The 21,014-nt window shown below is 27.9% G+C and overlaps 2 protein-coding genes across 6 annotated transcripts in view; both read right to left on the bottom strand.

The window, feature by feature from the left end:
- Nucleotides 1-3,887, bottom strand: LOC129916943 (m7GpppX diphosphatase). The gene is made up of 3 exons (XM_055997207.1): nt 3,441-3,887; nt 713-858; nt 1-631 (listed from the first exon to the last, which is right to left on the bottom strand). Exons 1-3 carry the CDS (start codon nt 3,739-3,741, stop codon nt 68-70), a joined length of 1,011 nt encoding a protein of 336 aa, XP_055853182.1. The 5' UTR covers nt 3,742-3,887; the 3' UTR covers nt 1-67.
- A 9,568-nt stretch (nt 3,888-13,455) lies between these two features.
- LOC129916927 (histone-lysine N-methyltransferase, H3 lysine-79 specific) overlaps nt 13,456-21,014 on the bottom strand; it is a 68,056-nt gene continuing 60,497 nt past the window's right edge. For 3 of the 5 annotated variants that reach the window (XM_055997144.1, XM_055997143.1, XM_055997145.1), the window contains exon 8: nt 13,456-14,456. In XM_055997144.1, the coding sequence (XP_055853119.1) occupies nt 13,618-14,456 (839 nt within the window). In that variant the 3' untranslated portion in view covers nt 13,456-13,617. Of the gene's footprint in view, nt 14,457-17,821; nt 17,979-19,043; nt 19,193-21,014 lie in introns of those variants that run through there. The other 2 variants (XM_055997147.1, XM_055997146.1) reach the window with 2 other exon arrangements.

Below are 21,014 nucleotides of genomic sequence, written 5' to 3'. Positions count from 1 at the left end.
ATAAAAAAATACAATTTTATTTGTCTAGATTGCAGGCAGCATTCAAAAATACTGTGCATATGTTTTATTACTCAGTTACTATATTTTTGTCATCCTCGCTCGTCGGCGCAGTATCAATTTTATCCAATTTAATCTTCTTTCTCACACTTAATTCCTCATCATAGATATCCAATAACTTATTGCCCTCATATGCAACAAATGGAATAGTAACTCGCTGATAATAATCGCCAACTAATTCCAAATTATTGATTACAGTCTCCAGTATGTGAGACTTTTCACACCATATCCCTGGCGCATCATTTCCCACAGGATTGAAATGAACATGTAAATGATAAAATGATGGCTGATAGTGGAAATACATTCGCATTTGAGAAGCAGGAATTCCATATTTATCTTCAATTGCTCGTGTTCCACTGTCACGGATATTTTTTAAAAGTGGCAAATGTGTAGAGTTCAGATCACGTAATGATTTAATATCATGTTTATGTACAATGGCCAAAAGGTACAAAGATTCGATTGAGCGTCCATCCCACTTAAGATCGGGCAGCAGAACAAATCCAGTTTCTGGATCGGGATCTTCGAACACAATACGTTCGGTTTCTTGCTTGTGATCGAGAATGTTATAGACCCACTAGTAATAACAATAAATTAACAAAATAATCTGTTAATAACAGGTATAGGCTTGTTGAAAAAAAAAAAAAATACAACTTACATCCAGAGAAAATTGACTGGATTTTAGATATGTCAGTGTGATATTCTCGTACAAGGCCGGGGTTTCATTTATCAGATATTTCACATGGATTGAATACTTTTCAATATGTTTGTCAGTGGCTGGGTACACAACAGTTGTTTTGATACCTGCAAACAAGTGATTTAATAAAGAAAACTATAAAATGCAGAAATTCAACTTAACGAGAGATAGAGATGATAAAAACTATGATTTTTTGCCTTGTTTGATTTTGAAGTACTTTATGTGAGCTAATTTCGACTCAAATCGCTATCTGGTTGAGTGCATTTGTGCTCATAATTATGAAAGTGGACTAAGTCACTTTTGGCATTGTTTAAAGAAAAACTTATTTAATAATTTTATTATAACGATGTAATTATATTTCTTTTTTGAAATCACTAAAGAAGCAACAGAGAAGTTTATTTACAGCAATTTCGCTTTAAAATTAACTCTAGCCTTCAATTAATAATTATTTGTATACTTGATTTAATCGTTTTTTTTTTTGGGAGTGACTTACCCCCTAAATACAATGGTGTAGCTGTGGCTGTAGCTTTTAGCGCAAGTTGAAGAATTCTCAACTTTTTGCTCAGCTGCCGCCAACTTTTGTTGTTGTTTCCCTCAGTAAAATTTTGACAGTACTACAAGCTACAGCCACAGCTACACCATTGTATTCAACCAGTTAGTCCAATTTCATAATTAAGGGCACATTTGCTCTTCTTTGAGCGGCGATTTTGAAGATTGCTGCACTCTTGTTCATCTTGGCATGTCGCAGTTCCTTGAAACCCTAACAGCCGAATCAGATATTTCTCCATCATACTCTCTGCTTTATGCTGGGCAAATTTTTTCTTTGCTTCTTTTTCGTAGCGTTTGTAGTTCACTTCGAGTGCTTTTTCATATGTATTATGAGCGGATAAATTAGGCCAAGCTTGGAAAGCGGTCTTTTTCCTTAATATCACTGATTTGCATTAAAGCATGTTGAAACGAACATGCACCAACTCATTTGCAAAATATGGTAAAAGGAAATCTCAGATTCATAACATAAATAATAAAATGCACGACTGGGGTCGCACGTACTTGCTCTTTTGGTAAAAGTAACTCATAAATATCTAATTTATTGAACAAAATTGGTATGCTATTTGATTTCTTGCATACCTATAGGAGAATTTTTAGAAAAAAAAATTTCAGAAAAAAAGTTGGTATGCCATTTTTAAGAAAATATTAATCAACAAATAAAAACGAAGTTTCAATAAAATTCATCTACCCGTTTTCAAAAAATTGATTTTGCAAAATAAAATTTTGAAATATTTTTTAAAAATCCAAAAATGCGTTTTTTGACAATTTTATTAAATTTTTAGATAACGTTTATTTTAACGTTTCTGTATAAATATTTTGGTTGAAGTCGTTCACGAGAAATTCATAAATAAAAATTCATAATAGGTCTGTTTAATGAATCTGATCCGCACAGAAAAGTACAGAAAAGATCCAAAAAGTACAAGTTTTTGTGTTTCATGAAAAAAAGCACACTCCAACTTGTTCTATATTCTGTCATTTTATGTTCCATGAAGTTTTTCAGCACAGAAAAGTTCAAGTTTTTCTGCTCCTAATGTTGGGGTAGAGCAAGTGAGTTAAAAGTGTCAATTGTCAGCTGTTTGTTTGATTGTGATACAAATAAGAGAAAATAAGATTTTTAAAGCGAATTTCTTAACGATTTTGAAAAATAACAAAAAAAAAGATACCGGGAATGTTAAAAGTGCTAGTAAATCATTTATTTTAGTAAGAAATCATTTCAAGAAATTATTTTGAATTACAAATTTTACAACTGATATAAACAACTGTCAATCTGGTTAAATACAAAGTTGAACTTTTCTGTTCTTTCTTGTTCTGACAGTATTTACAAACTTGTGCTGCTCTGTTTTGTTCTGTCCTAGTTTTTTTTTCATTAAACAGACCTAATAATAATAAATCAAACCGTTTTTGAAATAAATTAACTTTTTTATTTCCGTTATATCTTATATGACAGGTACCGTTAGTTTTGGTCCAAAAGGGAATAACCCAAAAATATTATAGGGAATAACCCTAAAGGGGAAAATCCCAGACTTGGGAATAACCCAAGTTTGAAGAAAATAGCTCCAGTAGTTTAGTCTGTAACTCGAGGTACTTACAGACGTACAGATGGACAGAATTGCCGGACCCAATTCTTTGGAATTCTCCATTTTCGTAATGGCATCTAAAATTGTCGATTTATTTTTCCGAATCCTAAACTTGCTATTAGTCTTTGGAACATCCTTTTAAACTTTTGTGTGAACGTTTGAAGCCATAAACCTTCAAAGTCTCTGTTGACCAGATAGATATTCACACTAATCGTTGTTTTGATGAGCTGAGTAGGCGATTGATTAAAAAGGAATGAAAATCGACCACCCACCCACTTACAGCCTGTAAGTCTTCAACGCCAAGCCAGAATGTACACGAAGCAGAGGGATACAATTACATACTTGCTACGAGTGACCAGCGCCATAAGGCGGCTACAATCAATTGCGAATTTGAGCCTCAAGGGATGTTCTAATTATGAACTATTACAAATTGCCGATAGAAAATCTAGTTAAAAATATGAACCATTGAGTTCAAAAGGTAGAACCTAAAAACCTTTAAAAATAAAAATAATCCTATTAGATTTTTTACAAAATTTTGGAATAATTCGACAAAATCAACTTACAATTGAGATCACCTTCAGGAATGCATTGGAAGCTGCCGTAAATGTTATTGATAAATTCAACATTAGTTTTTGTTTTCGGCGAGAAGAATGATTTCTCAGCATTGGCATCCGTTTGGACATCGGATTCGGTGAAAGCATTCTTTTCGAATATCACCAAAGCTTGGTCTGATTCAGAAATGTCGGGAAATGTTCCAAGTAATGCAATACTCTTGCGTACGGTGTTATTGTTAAGAATTTTTGTAAGTTTTAATTTTGATATGTCGTAGTTGGGCTTTTGATTAGATCCATTTTCATCGGCCATTGTACAAGAGCAATAGTTTATTTAAGGTTCTTTGTTTAGTGATAAACTATAAAGTAAATAAATGTTAAAAACGCGGCAATGTTTTTTTTTCAGCCGGTGGCAAAAGAAAAACACTGTCCTGATGGTAAATTGGTGAGTTTGCTGTGACATTTGAGGTGAATTGCAATTTTTCAACAACATGTTGTTGAAAAAAGGGTTTCTTCTTTTCAAGCTTTGAAAATAGTTAGGCATTACTAAGGGTGTGTGCATTAAACAATTGGTGTGTTTGAAAAATATTATGAATGAAATTGTATTCAACAATCTTTTCATGTTTCGATTAATATTAATTTTTTGAAAACTTGTTGGAATCAATGAATGAAATAAAGGCAGCTGTCATACTTATACATAGTTTTATTAATTCTTAAATTTTTTTGCTTTTTTACATTCTAGACTTCGAAAGTAAATGAAATCGATATCGATAAAAGAGAATATCCAGTTTTCATTTAAAATTGATTTTAATCTTATTTCGAGTGTATCTAATTGAAATGTAAAAGCTCTCAACATCTGTAAGGCTTTTTAGAAGCTAAATTGTTAGGAGGGCTAACTGGTATATTTTTGTAATGTCCAGTTTTTGAAAAAAAAAATTTATTTGTTTTGCTTAGCCTATTTCGCAGATCGAGATTAATTTAAGCTCCCATACAAAATTATCTCAAAAATTTGGATCCCATACAAGTTATCGATAACTCGATCTCGGTTAAAATTTAGTGCGAACAGCGTACCAAGCTTACCCAACTAGCACAACAGCTTCTGTAAATTGAAATCTCGCAGGATCTACTTTGTATACAGCTTGTATTGAGCTTGCTTCAGAATTTGACTGCTTATAGAAGTTCGGACTTGTTTAACAACTTCTAATAAGTTGTTTAAATACTCTTAAAGAAACTTAAACGAAGAAAGCTTGTTTTTCTTATAAGCCTGTTTAATGAATTTGTAAAAGCTTTACAGAAATTACCAAGTTTTGTATTCGATTTTTGGTTTTGATATTAAATAATCTAGCTCGGACACTTTTTGGTTTTGACATTGAATAATTTAGCTCGGACATTTTTTTTGCTATTTGAACTGATTAAGTTTTTGATTTTATTAATGAATATACTAGGATGGCCGAGTGGGTAGAGTGATGGACTACCACCAAGCAGATATGAAGTTCGATTCCTGGGTGTGGTAAAAAAATTATATACTTTTAAAATTATTATTAATAGATTTACTAAAAACTAATGGAATGTTAAATATAATATCAGATCAAAAGATAAAATTCATGATTTAAAAACAGTTAAAAAAGAATTCTTTTTTGTTTTTGTAGTTTTTTTTTTTATTTTCGATAAGACCTATATTAAAGAGTTATACAAGCTCTTCCGCCCAACTAGCACAACAGCTTCTATAAATTGAGATCTCGCAGGTACTACTTTTTATACAGCTTGTATTGAGCTTGCTTCAAAATTTAATTGCTTATAGAAGTTCGAACTTGTTTAACATTTTCTAATAAGTTGTTTAAATACTGTTAAAGAAACTTAAACGAAAAAAAGATTCTTTTTGGAAAAGCCTGCTTAATGAATTTATAGAAGCTTTACAGAAATTACCAAGTTTAGTATTTGATTTTTGGTTTTGATATTAGCTGCGTTCCTTTGGAAATATTTATCTACTTTTTAGTACTTAAAACTACTTTGATCTACTTTGCTATACTGAAAAAGTAGTTCAAAGCCCAAGTAACAATTTTACTTGCATAAGGTCCATTTTCTTCGATTCGGCAAGCTATAGTTTGTATAAGTTTAGTTTAAGGCTTACTTACGCAAATCATCCATTTTGGAAACAAATGAGGTCTCTTTAAGGCTATCTGGAAGTTTTTAGAAGAAGCCTTGTAAATATAAGTTAAAGAAGACCTTCATAAGACCTGTTTGAACCGTTTTAAAGAAGCCTTCTATTTTCAAGTGACAGAAGGCTTTCATAAGACCTGTTCCAAGAGGTTCTTGTAAGTATGCAATGTTTTCATCTCTCAAGTATGCAATGTTTTTCACCAATAAGTATGCAAAGCTTTTATCCTGCAGATATGCAATGTTTGTAACACTTTAGAAAAAAACATTGCATTTTTATGTGAGGTTTCAATTAGTTCCCTTTTTGCCACTTATCTTTAATATTCGAGTATGGTCTACTGGTAAGGTGCTGGCTTGGTATGCAGAGGTACGTGGGATCGATTCCTGGCGGGGCCATTTGTGAAATTTAAAAAAAATGTGTTCTTTTTCAATTAAAATAAAATTCTTCCCATTTCAGAACGACAGGAAAAGCATTTACATGGCCAAAAAAGAAGAAAAAACAAAATAGAAAAAAATTAAAAGAAAAAAAAAATCAATAAAATCTTTTTTTTTTATTCATAATTTCAACATCTTATAACAACCTCCATAAGGCCTTATTATAACATCCAATGCAAATGATAGTTTCCTTAGCGAAGCTATAGTTTCCTTAAAATGTTTCATTGTTTTGTAAAAAGGCCTGCATAAGGTCGTTTTACGCTGTTCGTCACAAGCTATTAGCTTCTGGATTGCCTGTGGAGGAAGGTCTTGGGGAAATTCGGTAATGTGCGCCAAAATGATTTGCATAAGACTTGTCCTTCTTCTTAAACAAGTCAAAAAATAGCTTGCATTGACCCTTATGAAAGCTAAATTGTTACTTGGGAGCAGCTTTAAGTACTAAAAAGTAGATAAATATTTCCAAAGGAACGCAGCTATTGAATAATCTAGCTCGGATACTTTTTGGTTTTGACATTGAATAATTTAGCTAAGACATTTTTTTTGACATTTCTGCTATTTGAACTGATTAAGTTTTTGATTTCATTAATGAATATACTAGGATGGCCGAGTGGGTTGAGTGGCGGACTGCCTACTGCCACCAAGTAGGTACGAAGTTCGATTCCTGAGTGTGGTAAAAAAATTACATACTTTTAAAATTATTATCAATAGATATACTAAAAACTAATGGAATAATATATATAATTTCAGGCCAAAAGATAAAATTCATGATTTAAAATCAAATAAAAACCAGTTAAAAAGAATTCTTTTTTGTTTTTGTAGTTGTTTTTTTTTAATTTCGATAAGACATGTATTAAAGAGCTATACAAGCTCTTCCGAAGCTATCTGTCAAATCTAAAAGCTTCGGTACAGCTTCGGTAAAGCTTCGTTTAAAATCCTTATAGAGGGTCAAACTTGTATAACGTTCTCCTTTTTCCATGCCCAACAACCTTACTAAAGTTTAAAAGAAGCTGAAATGTAGCTTTTGTAATACCTTAACCGAAACTGAAATGTTAGTTGGGCGGAGCTATCTGTCAAATCTCAAAGCTTCGTTTAAGATCCTTATAGTGTGTCAAACTTGTATAACGTTCTCCTTTTTCAATGCCCAACAACCTTACTAAAGTTTTAAAGAAGCTGAAATGTAGCTTTTGTAATACCTTAACCGAATCTGAAATGTTAGTTGGGACAGGTACTACTTTTTATACAGCTTGTATTGAGCTTGCTTCAGAATTTAATTGTTTATAGAAGTTCGAACTTTTTTAACAACTTCTAATAAGTTGTTTAAATACTGTTAAAACTTAAACGAAAAAAGATTGTGTTCGGAAAAGCCTGCTTAATGAATTTATAGAAGCCTTACAGAAATTACCAAGTTTAGTATTTAATTTTTGGTTTTGATATTGAATAATCTAGCTCGGACACTTTTTGGTTTTGACATTGAATAATTTAGCTCAGACATTTTTTTTGACATTTCTGCTTTTTGAACTGATTAATATTATGTTTCCACTTACGCTAAATCCGAGATTTAGCTAAGTAGATTTAGAATAAATCTCGAGATTTATTTTAAATCTACTTCGCTCAATCTCAGATTTGGGTTTAGCTGCCCTAAATCTAAGATTTTCACCTACTTTCAATCCGAGATTTAGAATAAAACTCGAGATTTATGCTAAATCTGAGCTAAATCTCGGATTTAGGGTAGGTGGAAACGTAGTATAAGATTTTGATTTCATTAATACTAGGATGGCCGAGTGGGTTGAGTGGCGGACTGCCACCAAGTAGGTACGAAGTTCGATTCCAGGGTGTGGTAAAAAAATGATATACTTTTAGAATTATTATCAATAGATATACTAAAAAGCTTCGGTAAAGCTTCGTTTAAGATCCTTATAGAGGGTCAAGCTTGTATAAAGTTCTCCTTTTTCTATGACCAACAACCTTACTAAAGTTTAAAAGAAGCTGAAATGTAGCTTTTGTAATACCTTAACCGAAGTTGAAATGTTAGTTGGGAAGTTATCGATAATTTGTATGGGATACGTTTTAGCTCGGATAAATTTTTTCGATAATTTGTATGAGAGCTAAAATTTAGCGCGATCTGCGTATCAGGCCTAAAAATGAAAAAAAGCCTTTTTTTAGCTAAGAGAAAAAAAAAATAAAATAGCCAGAAGAGTAAATTTGTTTAAAAATCAACGAGGCTTTTTTGCAACAGCTGAAGGTCCAAATGATCTTTTTTGCTCATAAAAAATTACACATGAGATTAACGATTGAACGAACAAATAATATTAAAGAATGTATTTCTTGAGTTATTTTTAAACAAATTTGTTTAAATAAAAATATTGGTAGAGTCTTCACCCTACGAAAACAAATTTTGCTCTTAAAAAAGCCTCACAGAAGGGAGATGGACAAAATCACAATTTTTAAATCCAGAAAACCCAGAATCCCGAAAATCCAGAACCAGAAAGACCAAAATCCTAAGCCTAATATGCAAATCGCTAAATTTTAGCTAACATTTGTTTCTCGTTCACTAAATTGTGACAGATAAAAAATGTACCTACTTAAGCCTGCTACGCTGCTCGCGCTAAATTTTAGCTCCCATACAAATTATCGAAAAATTTTATCTGAGCTAAAATGGATCCCATACAAATTATCGATAACTTGTATGGGAATTTTATCTCAGCTAAAATTTAGCGCGAGCAGCGTACCAGGCTTTAGCAGTAGATACTTAAAAGGCCAAACGAACACAGCTAATGACGTTTTCGATTCGACAATCAGAACAGAAGCGTCCGGAAGCATTCAGAAGCCTTTTTAAGTGTTTTATTTGCACGAAAGCATGACAGATATAACGCTTCTCAGAAGTCAGAAACCACTCAAAATCACTAATACATAGATACTAAAGCTTCAAACAAAATGTTTCCAAAGGAATTAAGCTGTCATAAATTCCGAGGGATTTTCACTATCGTAGAAAAAATTCCGGAGGAAAAAATATTTCTACGTATTTGAATTAAGCCTGGTACGCTGTTCGCGCTAAATTTTAGCCGAGATAAAATTCCCATACAAGTTATCGATAATTTGTATGGAATCCATTTTAGCTGATAAAATTTTTCGATAATTTGTATGGGAGCTAAAATTTAGCGCGAGCAGCGTACCAGGCTTTAACAAAAAAAATTGTAGTCTTTAGGGTAGAGTTCCCAAATTACGGCCGTCTCCAGTTTCCGGCCACCTTTCGTAAAATCGTTATTACTAGTGATTTCTTAGGGTCTATTCTAAATTTTCGCTCCTATGCATACATATGTATAAGAGAACAGCATAAGAGCAAAACATTTTGTCAACTCTTTTACAACGATTAAAGACCATTAGCATCGAATCGTGATAAACCCGTAATGTTTCAGCAATCTTCTGAAACAAACAAAAATATCTAGTAAAATATATGTATCTAAACAAATTTAAATGTTAATTGTCCCGTGGAGAAAAAAACTTCTGTTTTCCATGGAATTCATCCAAAGTAAATCAAAAAAGAAATTTTTTATCAACTTCTTAAAATTTTAATAAAACACAACTTTCTTTATTTTCCACAATATTATTCCTTTTTTTTATTTAACCATTAAAATTAATAAGATATATGATTTGTGTGTGTGTGTGTTTTTTTTTTTCAAATTCTCACTGTTACTTTAGTTTTGTTATATACTTTGTATTTTTTTTTATGTAATTGAACTATTACGTAATTAATAATCAATAATAATATTTTTTTATTATTTAAAAATTTTCCCGTGTTATTTAAATTTATTTAATAAATTTATTTTCAAAATGAAAGAAATTTATATTAAATTGTTTTCTTTTTTTTTTCAAAATATTCAAAAAAATTTTTTTTTTTCTATTGCAAACTGTTTTTTGTTTTTGTTTTTGTATAATTACTTTAATATTTTTCACATACTTAAGAGTAATATAATTTAAAATATTATTTGTTGTTGGTTTGTATAACTTATGATTTACTTAGATTTTGAATTGTCGATGAAAATATTTATTTTGTTTTTTCTTGTTAAATCTTTTATTTATTTTGCTTTTGTTTAATACAATACGGTTTTATATAAATATTTGTATGTAATTTTTTTTTGTTGTTCTTTGTTCTTATGTGTAATTTTGGTAAAAAAGATAATTATTTTTTGTTTCGTTATTTTTTAAGATTTCTTTTTCTTGTCATAAGGTTGTTTGTTTTTACTTTACTTTTTCAAAATTTACATTTTGCTTTTTTTTATAATATATAAGAATTTGTTTTGTATATTTTATTTATTCCCGATTTGAATGAAATTATTTTACAATATATTTCTCTGAGGTGGCGCAATTCATATAACTTTTGTTTCACACAATTTTAAAGATTGTTTTAATTTCAGAAATAAAAAAAAAGAGAAAGGTTAAACAAAGAAAAAAAAAACATTCAACTACAAAATGAGTTCTAAAAATTAATCTAGAATATAATACATGTTGTTTAAATCTTACATTTTAAATGTATGTTAATTTCTCACACAATTTTTTTTTAGATTAAAATCTATGATGAAGTTATTAATTGGAAACAAAAAACAGAATACAAAAGTACAAATAAGTTTCTAAAATTTTGTTTTGAAATTTCATAAAAACAGGATTTTTTCTTTTTTTTTTTTATTAAACATAGTAAATAGAATAAAATTTTACAATTGCATTTTTATTTTACGTTCGCATTTTAAAGTAATTTTAATTATAGTTAATTATATTTTATACAAGTTTCATTTATTTAAACATAATAATAGATTTATTTTACTTTACAATGTATTGTAAATTAAATATTTTATATTTCATTATTTTCTATTTATTTGTTTGACTTAAAAATACAATTATTAAATAATTCTTTTTTTTTTATTAGATACTTATGAATTAAGAATTAAAAGAAACATTTTAATTTTTAAGAATTAAAAAAAAATATCTATACATTAAAAGAAAAAAACAGTTCTGTACAAAATAAAATATATATAATATCATCAACTCAATAAAACCTATAAGAATTAATAAAATATAAATAAAAAAAAAAAAATAATATATACATATACACATGTATATGTATGGAAACATATATGCATGTATATAATGCATGTTTAACTTAATAGGAAACTTTATGTATACTATATTACAAAATTGTACATAAAAGTAGTATTTTTTTTTTTTACTTTTTTTTTTAATAATGAATATGATAATGTTAGTGACAGTTTTCTTTTTAATAATTTTATAGTAATTTAAAACATTTATGTGAGAATCAAAATAAAAATTGTTTAACTAAAATTTTCCTAAATAAAATAAAAATGGCAGTTTAGTTTTGTTTTTTTGGTATAAGGAGTTAGTCGATAATCTTTTTTGGGTTAAAGTAATATATTACGAGTATGATGTTAAAAACAAATTTTAGATATTTAACTATTCTTTACTTATACAAGAACCAAATACTACTTTAATTGTGGTTGAAGAGTAATATGGAGAAAATTTGGTGTTATTTACGTGAAAGCTTTGAGATTTAACGAAATAATTTTAAATATTACAGCTTTACTTTACTCTGATATTCTATTCGTTCACGGTCATATAATTTCCCTTAAACCAAATTGAAAATATTAATGCTTGGAAGATCATTTAGCGGAATAGGATTGTTGATGTTGGCAATATATTTAAAAGAAACCTGCTCAGTTTTGGATTTCAAAATGTTAATTCCCTTTAACATCGAATAATCCGCTACTCTGTTGCTAGATTACTAAGATTTTGTTATTTAATTAATTAAGCATCACATATTAATTTAAATAACATATCAGCTAAAAATTTATTGTGCCTGTGATATGTATCTGGCGCACAGCAATTGTCAACCTTTTTGATGGAATTTAAAGGACAGTATTTCATATAATTTTTACTTTAAATTAGTTTTCTAATTTTTGTTCAGTTATGAACATTTAACTTCGGGTACTTCATTCGAGAGCGATGTTTTTGTGTATTTTTATTCCAGAAAAGAGATTTTGACAGAAAAAAATTGTAATCCTCTAACAGATTTTTTAGTGTTTTAAGTTAGAAAACTTCTTTAAACAAAAATATGTTCTTAATCTATTAAAAGCATAATAATTTAAGCCAAGATTTACTACAATCATATAACATTTGTTCTAAAAGCAGACAAAAACGACTCGATGTGGAAACCAGAATTGAAGTTTTAGTAAAGCAAGTATAGGGATGAAGGCAGAAGACAACTGCTGCGAAGTAAAATTTCTACTTCAATACAAATTTGCACATCTAAAGAAAATCGTTTTCTTGTCGTTTAAGTACAAACGGCATATTTTTTTTTAATGAGCTCCACGTTCATATATTGCTTACAATTTCAACCCATTTTTATTAAATGGTCCCAATCCAACTATCAATGGTTATACCGATTTCAAATTTGTCTTTTTTGAGGCGAAATTAATACGAATTTTGATTTACTTCTTAAAGTTTTTACAAATAAATTGTTATTTTATCTGCAAGTTCCAAACAAAATTTTAATCATCATTTATCATAGTTCTTGATGTGCAAAACTTTCAATATAATTAATTATATAATAAAGATTAAAGTATGCTTTAAATGAATTTGCAATCTATTTGAAACTCATTTACGATGAATTTAAACTAATTTGTAATCGATTTTTAATATTATATAAAACCAAAGCGCCCACTAAAACTTATGATTCAGTAACTAAAAATTTTAGATAAACTGCCGCAGTCAGAAAAAATTATTTTGCTCACTAACAAAAATCACAAATAGATTTAACTTGCCCCACAGATTAATTTATTTTACTTACGGTTAGTTTCCTACAAAGTTAAATCTATGTACAATGCCACTGCACATTGGTTTAGAATTGAATTCAAGCGAAATGAAAACCTTAGCACTTTCAGTCAGTTTTACTAACAGTAAAGCACGCAAATACACCAAAATCTCAAAGAGCAAGTTTTCAAAGTCATAAGTAACAATGAAAAAATTGCCAGTGTTGTTTATGAACAGCTCGATTCTCAATTTAAATTACATATGTATGTATGTTCGTTTGTATATACAAACCTAATTAACAAAATTGAAACATATGCGAATTTATACTTTATTTGGTCCCAAGCAAATCTATTTAAGAAAAAAAAAAAAAAACTGTTCTAAAGGCATTTATTTTATTTTTATTGTTGTATCAAAGTTTTCTATTGTTCAACTATATATCCATGATTTGTCCTAATTTCTTTTAAAATAAAATTACATAACAGTAAATAAGTCTGATTATGTTAAATAAAAAAAAAAAAAATAAATAGAATACAGTATAAATAAAATGTATGCTTATAATGAAAATTAATTAAAAAAAAAAAAAAAACAATTCTATAGAACAAGGAACAATTTAAAAAAAAATTCAATTCAAATGCCAAAACTAACAAAAAAAAAAAATCAATAAAATAAACATCAAATTTAAAAATTGTTAAAACAAATTGTATTTTTAACTTAAATAGAATAATAATTTAATTTAATTTAATTAAAAAAAAAAACTTTCAATCCAGATGTTTTCAACTTAAATACCTACCACCGTGGAAGAAGAGGCTGTAGTCACATTGCCTCCCTTACTTTTACTCTCTACTGACCAATCCCAGTCCTTTCCTTTTGGTCGAAATTTCGAAGCTTTATGATGCATGGCACTGACTTCGTCTTTTCGATGGCTGCTGCTAATTGAAGAGTTGTTTGCACCGCTCAAAACACCATTACACTCGTTCGTTGCAGCATCACCCGATCCGTAAATTGTTTCATCTTCAAAGCCCCAATTTCGTTCGCAAAACTTCTTTTTATAATGTTTTTCCGAAGATGTTTTTGATTTGCGTTGATATTTCAGTGGAATTTTAAGACCCGGCTGAGCCGCCGACGTCGAAGAAGACGATGAAGTTGATGATTTTGTTCCTGATGTATCATTAGATTCCACTGCAACTATAGGTGGTGGCTGCTGGGGGAATAATAGAGATCCCAATGGTGGTGTCACTGCCGACGGACTGGGTGTTCGGGGAAGTCCAATATCGGATAATGGTGGACTTTCGATTGCATCATCAACTAGTGAAGTTTTACTTATTGGAACAACATCGTGTGATGACTTTGTGCTGCTGTCACTCATTGGATCGGTATGAGCGCCAATATCAAGTTGAGACGACGATGACGATGTCGAAAGGAATGTACGCGCTTCACTATTACTGCTGTGCGTTATTCCCGAATCCGGTGATGTATTACAACTAATGGATGGCGCTGTATCAGTATCAATCGAACGACGGGTCTTATCAAGTTCTGTTGAAGCGAATGCAACCAAACGATCAAATCCAGAGCTCACACGATCCTGCCAGTGGGTCTCATCATCTGGTATAACGTCATCTATTGTTACATTTTGAATACATAATACATATACATACATATATACACATGTAGATCGATTTTATTTTAAAAAAGGATTTTTTTTAAATTCTTAAACAATAGTTTCAATAAAGAAAGAATTAAAACAAAACAAAAACAAAAAATGATAAACCAAAAATTGCATTCAAAAAACCAAACATAACAAACAAAAAAAAATATAAACAAAACCATACTGAGCAAAAAATAAAAATGAGATTAAACCAGCAACCATATTTTTATAAAAATATTTTATTTTATTTTTGTTTTAGTTTTAGTTTTTACATGAAAACTTATACAAAAAAAGGAAAAATGATAAATGCATGTACATACATAATAAAAAATAAAATAATTATAATTCATATGTAAATGAAAAATATCAGCCACCAACAAAGCATGGAAAATAAGTTGAAAAAAAAAATAAATTAATGAAACTGAAATAATATTTAATATTGTGTCATAAATTCTGTTATAATACAAATATATTTTCATTTGGGAAATATGTAGTGCACAAGAGATAGCAGTCATTATGATTATTTTAAAACATTTAATCGTGTTGAAAAAAAGTGCCTACAGTAAAAAAAAAAATTATTTTAAATATAAGAAAAGTCACCTAATTTGTTAAAGAAAAGTGCTCTTCGTTAATTTTTTCCTTGACGCTCATACATATATTGTATTCAAATTGAATAGATAAAAAAATACATCGGCTCTATGTATACAAGATTTCTAGAATTAATATTCTATTCGACCTACACAATCTTTTCGTTTTCCATTTACTTGGTATTTGCTCAAATAAAAATAAATATCAATAAATATCAACAAATATCAATTAGAGGGCTAACGGATTAGACCAAGTCACAAATGGTGAATTCGAGATATAAACACTTAAAGTTGATAATTGTACAGTTATTTTAGGAATGAAAAACTTTTTAACAAAACTCATTATAGAGGGGGAGGGGTTCTATTCTGATTCTGTGATAAGTTCAATGAAAAAATAAAATTACCAATTTAATTAAATGGTAATAAACTTATCATTTCAGCTTATAGCTTACGTTGAGCAGAATTTGGCACTAGGCTGTAAAAAACTCTTTTCTTTCGTACTTTTAATACTAAAATTCTTGGCCCTCCAATATTGTGAAATAAACTTTCGGACTCATTCCGTAATTTTAAGAAACTGTTAACATGACTACTTTCTTCTGGCACTATTTTTTCACCAAGAAATTACCTTTGGTGACGAACATACTTATTAATGAAATTGCATACTTTTTTTATGTTTAGTGAAGAAGTGAATTAGATTAGAAAACTGAAAAATTAAAAATGTGGTCGAAATTTTTATTGGAAAAAGTTTCCAACATTACTATACATTTTTTGAAAAATTCTACTGTTGTGATCTACAAAACATGGGTAGTATAGTGAGTTACAAATAATTGATTTTTATAAGACTTTTTGAATACAAATACAAAATGTCCGTTCTGGGACGATTAATTAATGTCATTGGTGCACTATTTAAGAATTTAGTTTTCGAAGTTTTCACAAAAAAATTTGCTAGTTTTTAAAAATATTCTATTGTAAAAACGATACCGTCCAGACGATAGTTGTCAAATTACAGAATGAGTGCTATGATTTATTATGTCTCAATTTATGTAACTGATCAAAACTTTTTATCAATATCTCATCTCTTCTTTTACCGCATCATAATACATATTTTTTATTTTGATTAATTTTTCAACGATGATGATGCTTTTCTACTGAGTATTGAGCGAATTCGAATGCATTTATTTCTCGGGGGTAACAAAAATGGATTTCTTCTCTGGGAATCAAGTGGCAAATAAATTTTAAATCAGTATGTCGATTTTGAACGTATGTATGTTCAAATTTCCAATATAATTTTTTAAACATAAATTTTATTTCAGCCAAATAAAAATTGGCAGGCAACAACAAAATTTTTGAATAAAAATAAAATTAATCTTTTCGAAATTTTCTCAATAGAAAAATTGAATTTAATTTGATTCAGTTCGACTCGTTGTTCAAAACAGACGCACCTTAAGATTTTCTAAAAAACTGTACGGTAACATCCTTTTTTCGAATAGTTTAACAAATCATAATAAATTAGTCAAAGCTTTAATAAAACATAAACTTAATACCTGAACTTTAAAAAAAAAAACCTAGATCAATACATCGCATCCATTTTATAATGTATCTAAATATATTTAAAGGTACAATGTTTGATTTTGTTTGTGTTTTTCATGAAATACCAATTTGCTACAACTCAAAAATAAAGAATTTCAAATGCACAAAAGAAAAATAGTAAGATATTTTTTAACATAATCATCATAGAAAAACATTGACTTAACAATTTTGTTTTCATATAATATATAAATATATTATATTATATTATATATATGTATAATATATAAATAAGCATACAATATAAATTAAACAAATAAATAATTATTTTGAATGTTCTATATTTGCTGAGTCTGTAATCGAACTGAAAACAAATTTTGAGAAAACAAAAATATTTGGAAAAATAAACAATTGAATCAGACATACAAAAAGTTTTCATAACGAAAAGCCTGTTCATAGGTTGAAAGAAATAAGGAATAATTTTTAGTATTCATTTATGTTTTTAAATTGTTTTAATTTTTAAAGCATTAAAAACTGAACCAAAAATATAAAACAATTCATTCGTAAGAAGCAACAATTGTGAATTTTCATATAAAATTTAATGCTGTTTTTGGTTGTAAGTAGTCAGCAAAACTAGCATTTAATTCCAAAATTTTCGCTTAGACGAAAATGAAAAAATGCGTTTTCATCTTACAGCAGCAACATTATTGCTAATGGCAATAATTTTTAAAACAATTAATTTAAACCATTGAGCCTAAAATGCAATGTTTTTTGATATCTTTAACACTTTTTTCCGTTAAAGTTAGTGTATTTTTTAAAAATTATAAAAATGTTCTTAAATGTGTATATTCATTGACTTTGCTTTGTTGTTTCTATTTTTAAATGTTATTTAATTTAAGAAGGATTAACATATAAAATTTGTGTTTAAGATTACATATTTACTTTTAATTAAAGTTTAAAAAAGTTTTTAAACATAAACTTTGAAATTTGGATAAAAAAGAAGATTGCCAAATTTTTACTTGTACTACATCATACATTTCTATCTATAGTTGTATGTATATATTAAACTGAAGCTATATTATTCAGTCGATAATGCAAAGGAAATGGGTTCTTGATTGTTTCTTTTTCTTTTTTGAATCTAAATAAAACTTCCAATTAAGTTCACTCAGCAAATAATATTCGTTATAAGTGATTGCCATCAAATTGATCAATTAAACTTATACTTATCTGTTGTAAGGTTAATTTGTCTTAGCTTTTATTTTTCAAATTCAAAGTAACTATCATCATAATTTCTTACAACGTGAGTATTTTTCATATTATCATACATTTCAAGGATTCTTATTCGTTTTGATGCGGGTTGGATTATTTGGATTGCAATTTCTATTTTGATTGGTTATTATTTTGATGCGGGAAAAATTATAAAAATAAAAAGAGAGATGCGAATTAGTGAAACCAAAGAGAAAACAAAAACAAAATCAATATAAATATTTTGTTTTATTGCTGAATTAATAATTATAATTATATTTAACTATTTTGTTTTTCTTCTTTATAAGTCCTTAAATATTCTCAAAATATATCGATTGTTAAAAGAAAATAATGCATGTAGAAGAAAAACAAAATAGGTAAAATATAAAAACAAAATCACTAAAACCACTAGAGCACTAAGAATATGGGTTTATGGGTTTGTTTAGTTACAAAATTTTACATATATTATATATATATTATTACATATTTGCATGGTTTAAGCATGATGTTTATATAAAAATAAATGGTTAGTACATGTTAATATAAAAATAAACAAAAATAAACCCTTTTAGTGATCCAGGGTTCATATTAAAACAATTAAAAACCAAATAATCAAATGCAATAGTATTTGCAAATAGCACAGAAGCAGGCAAAAAGAGTAAAATGAAAGAAACTGTGTAGTATAATATATTTCTAGGTATGTGTCAGCTCATATGTAATAAATAATTTAACCAACAAAATATCAACTCATTGCAAATAAAAACAAAATTATATTTTACAGTCTAACGAAAATTTGATCCCTTTTTTTGTTATAAACTGTAAATTTATTTCAATGAAGCTCCCTACAAAAAATGCCTTTTTTTCAAATTGAAACACCAGTTATTGAGGAAAAAATATATATGTATATGCATAAATAACATATTTGATTTTATGGTCGAGGTACCTGTTTTAGACTTATTATTTTTTTTATACAAAATTTGGTTAATTAAAATTAATAAAAAAAGGTACAGATGATTTCACTTTTGTACAACAAAACAAAAAAAAAAAAAGTCGAGAAAAAAGTAAACAAAAAAATAGAAACCAATTATTTATTTTGTTAATAAATCGAACTTACCTTTGAGATAGTTTTTTTTTTTAATTTTTGGAAGAATTTGGAATAGTTTTTTTGTTTATTATTTTTTATTAATGATTTTATAAAAAAAAATCTTTATAATAAAATGATTAGCTTTTACAATTTCGCGATGGAGTACTACTACTATCTGCTACTATTAATCCAATTTGTGGGGAAGAAGGTGGTCGACAACGACGTCGCGGATCGTAATTCGGAACAATACGATCTGGATAGTTAACTGTTGGAAAACGGATTTGGATGTTGTCATTTTTGTTTTGTTTCTATTTTTTTTTAAATTGGTATTTTATCTGACATTGGTTTTAATAAACTATACTATTCTTAAAAAAATGCATTTTTAGTTTTTTTTTTTATCAAAATGTGGATTAGTTTTTGATGATAATATTTTGTTAATACTAATTTATTTAACTGAAATCAATGAAATTAAGCCCGCTTTACATTTATTTTCATGCTTTGATTGATGCCTGGTTTATACAGATCTAACTTTTTCTTTAAAAAAATATATGAAATAAAACAAAATAATTTTAATTGGAAACTTATATTTGTTGGTAACAATACAGTATAACTGTATCGAATGTATATGGTAGAAATTATCCTAATTGTTCTGACATTGTTTGTATACTAGGATAAATTTGACCAAATATGACGTATTGATAAAATCTTTGTATATGCTGTTTAATTGTCAAATGTATTCACAGTATTAAGATAGCTTATTTGTTAATAAGTTAAGTCAGTAAAAATAATTGCTTATGTGCTCCGAAAAGGAACTGAAAATTAAGGAGCGTAGCCGAAATGCTACAAACTAAGCTGTTCGGGAGAATATTTTCAAAATATGTATTTTATAATGTCCTTTATATGGTTTTAAAAAATTGATCGCTAAGACCAAAAGAATGTCTGAAAAAAAAAAATTGCTGAAATGAAAATAACAACTTTCAAAACGTTTCATTTTTTTTTACATTAAAGAATGGACTCTTAATAAGGGTGCAAAAGTTTAATGTAGAACTAGGATTGTTCTACATCGGTACTGAACAATAGTTGAAAGTACAATGGAGGAGGATCTAAAAAAATATTAAGAAAGAACAAGCGACATTTCCGCTGATGTGAGGAACAATATATTAAATTCTTAACAGTGTTAGAAGGGCCACATTCATTTAATCTTAAATAACGGCCAACTTAAGACTGTTTAGCTTCAGAATTAATATTTTACTGTTTCATTCCTATGTTTTAATCAGTTTACAGTCTTACTTTAAAAACTTTCAAGTGTTTTACAAATTAAAATAAATAACAAACAAGACAACAAAACATAAACCAACAATTATTTACAGGTACCACGCCCTCAATTAATAAAAAAAACTATACCTTATTGAACTATCTTCTGCTTTTCAATGTTAGAACTTTAATACCTAACCTTATATAACAAAAATATAAAACATAAATAATTTACCAAAGATACATTAAAACAATTCACATGCATAAAACTAAAATTAAAACATAAAAAAGAACTAAAGAAGAAAGGGCTAGTGAAAAATTAAAAAAATAAGACAGTATAAACTATGTAAACTAAAATTAAAAACAATAAAACTTGCTGTTGTAAAATAAGAATTTGAATCCAGTAAAAAAATTAAAACTGAATGTGTGGTGTCTGCTTATATTTATTTGTTGATTTTATCAATAATAGATATAAATGAAATAAAGAAAACAAGAGTGTAAAGGTGTCTATGTCTGTATATCATTGTATTTTATGTATTTCTACAATGGAATACATTATTTTCTCGGGTCAATTTAGAGTTTTAAATTTATTAAAAATATAATTTTGCTTTCATTCACAATATTTTTTTGTTTTTTGTTCTTTTAGTTTATGTTTTTTTGTGAGAGGGTTCTATTTCTATTTGTATATATATTTTTAGATAGATATTTTTGCTACAAAAAAAAAAAATTAAATAAAACAAAATTAAGTGAAATAAAAAAAAAATGAACCAAAAATATATGGAAAATGCAAAACATAATTTAAATAAAAAAATAAAATAAAGTATATATATATT

This window comes from Episyrphus balteatus, chromosome 3 (genome assembly GCF_945859705.1).
Source record: "Episyrphus balteatus chromosome 3, idEpiBalt1.1, whole genome shotgun sequence".
In the NCBI taxonomy this organism is placed as follows: domain Eukaryota; kingdom Metazoa; phylum Arthropoda; class Insecta; order Diptera; family Syrphidae; genus Episyrphus; species Episyrphus balteatus.
The sequence above is the reverse complement of the archived record's forward strand: the minus strand, read 5'-3'. Positions and strand labels throughout refer to the sequence as shown.